This window comes from Arvicola amphibius, chromosome 8, assembly GCF_903992535.2.
Source record: "Arvicola amphibius chromosome 8, mArvAmp1.2, whole genome shotgun sequence".
NCBI classification, from domain to species: Eukaryota; Metazoa; Chordata; class Mammalia; order Rodentia; family Cricetidae; genus Arvicola; species Arvicola amphibius.
In genome coordinates this window covers 48,997,025-49,003,819 of record NC_052054.1, presented here as the reverse complement: position 1 = coordinate 49,003,819, position 6,795 = coordinate 48,997,025, and the positions used below count along the sequence as shown (strand labels likewise).

General features: G+C 39.3%; 1 protein-coding gene across 1 annotated transcript in view; it reads right to left on the bottom strand.

Moving 5' to 3' along the window:
- Nucleotides 1–633: 633 nt before the first annotated feature.
- The window catches only part of Hdac2 (histone deacetylase 2), a 35,969-nt gene continuing 29,807 nt past the window's right edge, over nucleotides 634–6,795 (bottom strand). The window contains exons 9-14 of the mRNA XM_038339418.2: nucleotides 5,317–5,457; nucleotides 4,941–5,049; nucleotides 4,263–4,393; nucleotides 3,768–3,923; nucleotides 1,598–1,655; nucleotides 634–1,004 (exon numbers count right to left, since the gene is read on the bottom strand). Coding sequence (XP_038195346.1) covers nucleotides 974–1,004; nucleotides 1,598–1,655; nucleotides 3,768–3,923; nucleotides 4,263–4,393; nucleotides 4,941–5,049; nucleotides 5,317–5,457 — 626 coding nt within the window. The 3' untranslated portion in view covers nucleotides 634–973. The remainder of the gene's footprint in view (nucleotides 1,005–1,597; nucleotides 1,656–3,767; nucleotides 3,924–4,262; nucleotides 4,394–4,940; nucleotides 5,050–5,316; nucleotides 5,458–6,795) is intronic.

The window sequence follows — 6,795 nt, the reverse complement described above, 5'->3', positions numbered from 1 at the left end:
CAGAAACTGCTTCATTTGTTTGCTTTCGATCAGAACAATGAAAGCACTTTTTGAATTTGATTCAGCTGCAGTAATTCCCGAAATCTTAAAATGAGTAGACCTCAATGAAGAGCCGCTGAATGACAAATCGTGCTGCTTACTCTGATTAGAAACCCTGGCTATGCTCTAACTATAGGACAAGGACCAGATTTTGCCAGAAGAGTTCATTTTACACTGACAATACAACATGAGGACATTCTGATTAAACAGCCCTCATGCACATGTGCAGGGTGTGTGTCCAGGAAGAAATAACCCTTAGAGACGGTTTGGCAGAGACTTATTTATCTTTTAAGTCTCAATTTCCATTTCTAATTTTTGAGTCTTGGGTTCAGTTTAAAAATGATTCCTTCACCACAGTTACATAGGTTATAAATATTGGAGTTAATTATGCAATTCGTCTTCATGACAACGGCTGAGCAGTACAGTGTTACTTCTACTGCAGTGAGAAACGCCCGTTAGAGTGAGCCAGTGAGTGCCTTAGCAACCCAGGTTCATCTCTCAAGCTGAAATCACCTTTGGTATATTCCGGTCCTACAAACAACATCAAGTCACTAGCTTTGTAACAAGTCTTTGCAATAAACAGACAGAAGACGATCCAAGTACAATTTTTTAATAAAGATAATTACAAAAGATGGAAAAATCAGCTCAGAAAGGCCAATTGCTTTTGTTTAATAGATCTCGTGTTTTGACATAATAACACATCAATTTAAATACAATCACATAAAGCATGGTGAAAAAAAAAGGAATTTTGCTTCATAATTAGAAAAACTCACAGTAAAACTTGCCAAGGAAAACAAAAACAAGCCATTTTGAAAATAAATACAGTCCATGCCAAAACAGTATAAAATGAAGCCAGGAGTCCTCAAACACCAAAGGTTTCTTAGCCCAGTATCGTCTCACTTTTCAAGAGGATCCTTAAGTTGGGGAGTCAAATTCAAGGATTGCTGAGTTGTTCTGACTTGGCTCTGTCGAAAGAAGTAATGTAAAAATTTAAAAATAGCACTCTTGGTTTAAGAGTACTGACCTAGCTGTTAATCAAACCTTGTAGATTCGTGCACGTGCTTTAGTGTTGTTTCTAGGCAGTCAGCGTCTCAGTCTCCTAGTCTTTTGGTAGCTTTACAAACTAAGCATTCTATGTTATCCTTAAAACCTAACATGCAAATGTGTGGGCAAGCATGCATGCTTCTTTTGACACAGAAGCTCACTCTTCAGCTTAGAATGATGTTTTAAAATTCACTATGTAGCTCAGTCTGGATTTAAATTTAAATTCATGGCAATCCCCCAGCCTCAGCTTCCACACCTAGCCAATAATGCATTCTGACAATAAAATTCTCCAGCAGGCTTCAAGTTAAATCTCCTAACACCAAATCTCTCAAGCACAGGAATTTGAGCGCTCTGCAAACCATGATCACAAACATAAAGGCTGAGGAAAAATAGTTACACAATACCCCTACTCAGAAGACAAGGTTCCCTGGGTTATCCCAGCATGTAAAGCATACATGGCTCCCCCAACACACGTATTCCCGCTACAGTCTCTGGGGGAAGAAGCATGGCTCACCCTTTGGTATCTGTTTTGTCTCCACTGCTGTCCTTGGATTTGTCTTCTTCCTTAACATCTACAGACAGAAGGAAAAGATAAGAACCTAATTTGAAATACGTAAAATATATTCACTTTATCTTAAAATATAAACAGCTACACCAAGCTCACTACTCATGGATCCCATGACTAGAAAGTGTCCTAAGGTTCCGAGCTGAGTGATGCACTGTTAAAGGGATGATGTGCTCGCACCCGCTCCAACTTCCGGTTCTCAAGCACCACAGCACTGCAGGTACTGTGAAGACCTTCAGAGTAGAATAGAGCACAGGTCAGGAGAGCTGCCAGTAGGGAAGGATGCTGAAATGGATCCCAAAGGATAAGCACAACTCTCCGTGGGTAAGAGTGTAACGTATCTTCCGGAGGCAAGAAGGCAGTGGTTAAGACAGCAGGAGTTGAAGACGAATGTGTCTGCTGTAAGAGGACACGTGATCCTAAAGGCAAGCAGAAGCCAACTCCCTGTTTTAAACATTGATTTATTTAGAGGGTCACATGGCATGCACAGGGCTGAGAAGACAGCTTGCAGAAGTCAGTATCGTCCTCCAACGTCAGAGCCTGGCTGGCAGCAAACACTTCTGCTGAGCTGCCCTGTTGGTCCACAAGAACTACATCCCATTGTTCTGACCTGTAATTTTTAGCTACCACTAAACTGAATTTCCTAAGTTAAAATATAGTAGTAAAAGCACTTTGCCAGATGTGTGGAGTGTTTTCTCTATGCACAACAGTTATGAAGCAATGGCCTAAGGACAAGCTGTAGGCACATCAGCATCTCAGGTATTACAGACACTGCGGGGTCTCATGCCATCTTTCATACAAATGTGAGTGCTGAAAACGACAATTTTACTACACTTTAGTTTTTGGTTAATTTTGGCTGCTGAACTTTTACTCCTAGTACTAAAGTCATGGCATGTTCTTATTCTAGGTTTTGGCTTACACATTTTTGTCTTTTTTGTTTAAAATAGCACTAATTCTGTCTAAAATAGTAAGAGACGATTTACCCTATCACTTTCCTATTTGAAAGAAAGAGAGAATGCAGAAGATTTTTTTTTTTTTTTGGTTTTTTTCGAGACAGTGTTTCCCTGTAGTTTCTAGAGCCTGTCCTGGAACTAGCTCTTGTAGAACAGGCTGGCCTCGAACTCAGAGATCTGCCTGCCTCTGCCTCCCGAGTGCTGGGATTAAAGACGTGCACCATCACCGCCCGGCTGTAGAAGATATTTTGAAACAGAAAGAAACCAAGTTGGATGTGGTGGCACACAACTGTAATGCTAGCATTCAGGAATCTGGGGAAGGCAATGGCTTGAGTTTGAGGCTAGCACAGTAAGTGACCAGACAGCCAGGCCTACATGCTGAGCCCTGATGATCACCCACAACTGGCACTCATTACCACTGTCAGTATGAGGAAATGTGTTTAAGAGGTTCCTTCACACTCCTTAGCCCTGCAGAGTTCTGCACAGTTACCAGAGAAAAAAAATCCTGTAAGGAGGTGCTATAATGGCATGCTAAGTAAAACCTTCTAACACATAAAGATATCAGAAACCGTCCTCCGCACCCCAGCTCCTCGGTCCCTTCCTGTATTTCTTGCTTTTATCTTCTCCAGTTCCTAAAGAGTCTTCAAGTTTAAAATGACTTTTCAAAGAACAATGGATCTTAACCTTAGCTTCATTAAGACAACTTTAAATAGCTCAAAATCTTAGAATTTTTGCTCTGAACAAGGTGTATTGGCATATGCCTCTAATCCCAATACATAAGATGAGGCAAGAGGATCACTGTGAACTCAAGCCTACCCTGAGCAACAAAAAATAAGATGCAGTTCTGCTCAGAGGATCAATGTTTACAACTACTCCATTTTTCCCTTCGCCCCATGTATCCTCCATTCTGCAACATGGTTCTGTGTTAACAAGGAGATAAAGTTTCTATATTACAAAGAAATTATGAGCGCACACACTTGAAAAAACTTGAAAAGAACTCTGAAAGCATTAGACAGCAAACGTTAGAAGTAAACATCATTTCCACAAGGAGAAGGTACCTCATGAGCGCATCCACCCTGACCCTTGTGTGACTACAGGATCTCCTAAAAGCTATAGTGCAACTCTTAAGTAGTGACAACGAAATATTCACCAAACTATAAACTGACCTGTCTTTTTGTCCTCTGTCTCCTTCTTGTCTTCTTCAATTCTAGCTTTCTTTGCTCCCTTCTTGTGATCAGCAACATTTCTACGACCTCCTTCGCCTTCATCCTCCGAATCTGAGAATTCTTCATCGCAGGCTATCCGCTTGTCTGATGCACGAACTGATATACAACAGCCACAGGTTCAACAATCATTACACACATCTATACATATATGAGCAGTTACAGCATTCAAATCAGCCCAATGAGCAAATGTAATATTTCCCAAATATACCAAGTGCCTAAGTTCTGAACACAGCCATATCTGTGTAGTCACACCCAATAAAATTGTTAATATTAATTCGGCTTTGAGATATCAGGAAGCTAAATCTACATGTAATTAAAATGGAGAAAAGGACAATCACAACATGTGTTAGTGAAACATGCCTGTGTACCTTCAGTTTTAAGTCTTAAGATGATGAACCAGAAAAATGCAAAAATAGTTATCAAGGGTTTTCTTACTAGAAATCCTCTTGTCTGGGTCTTCTCCATCCTCATCCCCACTTTCTTCGTGAACAGCATCTTCTGGAATAGCTTGCATCTGAACACCAGGTGCATGCGGTAACATTCGAAGATTTTCAAATAAACGCTGTCTAAATGACACAATTTATTACACAAAACCACTTTATGTAAAGTTCCTGTTATAAACAGGTAGAAAATTGAACAAAAAACATCACCTTTCATTTAGTTAACTACTGAATGAAGAATAAACATCAATTCTTTGCACATACTCACTAACTGAACCCATGGCTCAAGAGATAAGTACTCATTCACTCTTTAATGATAAGGTAACAAAGTACAACTCTCCACTCTCACACAGCCAGTCTCGGGGAGAGAGGGCACAGCCCACACTGATGTATGTTTCTACATTTCTTAGAGACAAAGCTCTAACAAAATGTTTCAAATAATACAAACAAAGCAAGAAAGGGGAAAATTTAGTACCCTTGGCAATTTCAAAGTGCATTTGAATAAAAATATTTATAAAGGTTGCACATTTGTGTTCATACAGTAGATTAAAAACATCAGTATTCTTAAAGTTTCAAATCCTTTTAAAACACTGATGCATACACCTAAAATAACACCCTCTATTTGACCTCCTAAAGTTTCCTAAACTTTCATTAACATAAAATGATTTCTTACTTTATCTTTTCCATATATTCTGGAGTGTTCTGGTTTGTCATGTTTGATGGACTAATATGCAGTTTGAAGTCCGGTCCGAAATACTCAAAGTAATCATTATATGGCAACTCTATTGAAAACAATGAAAAACAAGTTACATATCGAAAGCTTGGTTTCTACCATGAGCTAACAAACACAATCTGGATCCAGATAGAGAGCTATTCCCATAGGAAAGCTTGAGAGTGAACACACAGGGAATGCTGTCTCGTAGATTTGCAACCTAACCGTTCATTCCATCAGAGGAGACTGCACATCCCAGGCTATGTCTGCAGACGCTCCCATTCCTCAATTTCTACATATCAGATGTTCCAGTGGATACTACAACTTGAACACTTACCATTCGGAATTTCACAGTCAAGGGCAACTGCGGTCTCATATGTCCAACATCGAGCAACATTTCGGATTGTGTAGCCACCTCCACCAAGCATCAGCAATGGCAAGTTAAAAGTTTTTACTACTTCTACACATTTAGCATGACCTAAAACAAAGAAGATTTGTGTAACAACAAAATATGTATTTTGTGACAACTTAAAAAATAACATTAAAAATGATAAAAACAAAATTTTACACAACCAAAACAGGATTTCTAGACAGCGAGGCACAGTGCCTCATGCCAGTGAAAACATCTCTAGAGGCTGAGGTAGGCGGATCAGAATTTGGAAGCCAGTCTGACTACAAGGTGGGGGAAAGGGGGGTGATGACAGGACTCTATGCAACCAATAACTGCATTAGTGTTAGGACATGCACACAGAAGATATTCATGAGAGATGGCATAAGGGAGAGAACAATCATAGCAATGAAACATGAGACAAATCTGAACTTGTGTTTCCCTCTCCTGAATTATGGAAGAATAGACCATACAGTGTGACTAGACTGTCTTTACGTGCTGTATTAGGGATCATTTTCTTAACATGCCTAAGACTACAAACCTAACATAGACACAAGTTACGAGTTTCCAGTAACTTCTGAGGCCATTATCATTCAGGCACATTAACTCAATCATCAAAGAAAGAAAACTCCTTAGTGATGACAACAGAAATTCATGGTTGTTAAAGAATATTTTCCCCACTCCTTATTGGTTTTAGCATTAATTTAAAAAAAAAAATCCCTTTGCATGACTTCTGCCTGGTACCTGGACGGTGGCTACTCCAGGCAATAGACGATCAGAAAGTTACAGTCTTTGGGTCTGGTTAGCTTCAGTGTATGATGGTTTTTCTGTTTTGTTTTTGCAATTTTCTATAACAAAGTTTAAAACATTTGAAAAAGATTAAAATGGCATTAAAATCCCTATTACCTAAAGAAGTTTATTTTTAATGTTATCTGTTTTCTTCATGTAATTGTCAACCACGCCTCTCCTGCTGGAACCATGTGGACAACAGTAAAGGACAGAAGTTACTTTACAGTCTACAGGAAAGAGCAGGTAACACCCAGCATCCCTTCCTACCATCCAGCCCAGGCTGGTGGTGACTATAAAGGGATTTTATAAAGTGAAGGCTAGAACTTCTAAGAGGAAGCATGGAAAAGAACACAATTGAGGTGGGGTGAGTTGGACATCAGTGGCTGACTGATTTCACTAGGCCCGGGAGTATGTAGTTGAAGCTCAGAAAACTGTATTCTAATTCTGAAAATAGAATTACAAATATCCTTAGGTGCTTTACACAAAAGAACTGCTTACCTGCTGAAATACAAGATATACTGTGTGAGTCAAATGCAGTTTATAATGAAAGGTATTAAATAAATACAAACACCAAAAACTTTCCATCATGTCAGCAAACACTGACAGTATTCACTAGAATTGGGATTACTGCTCATTGGT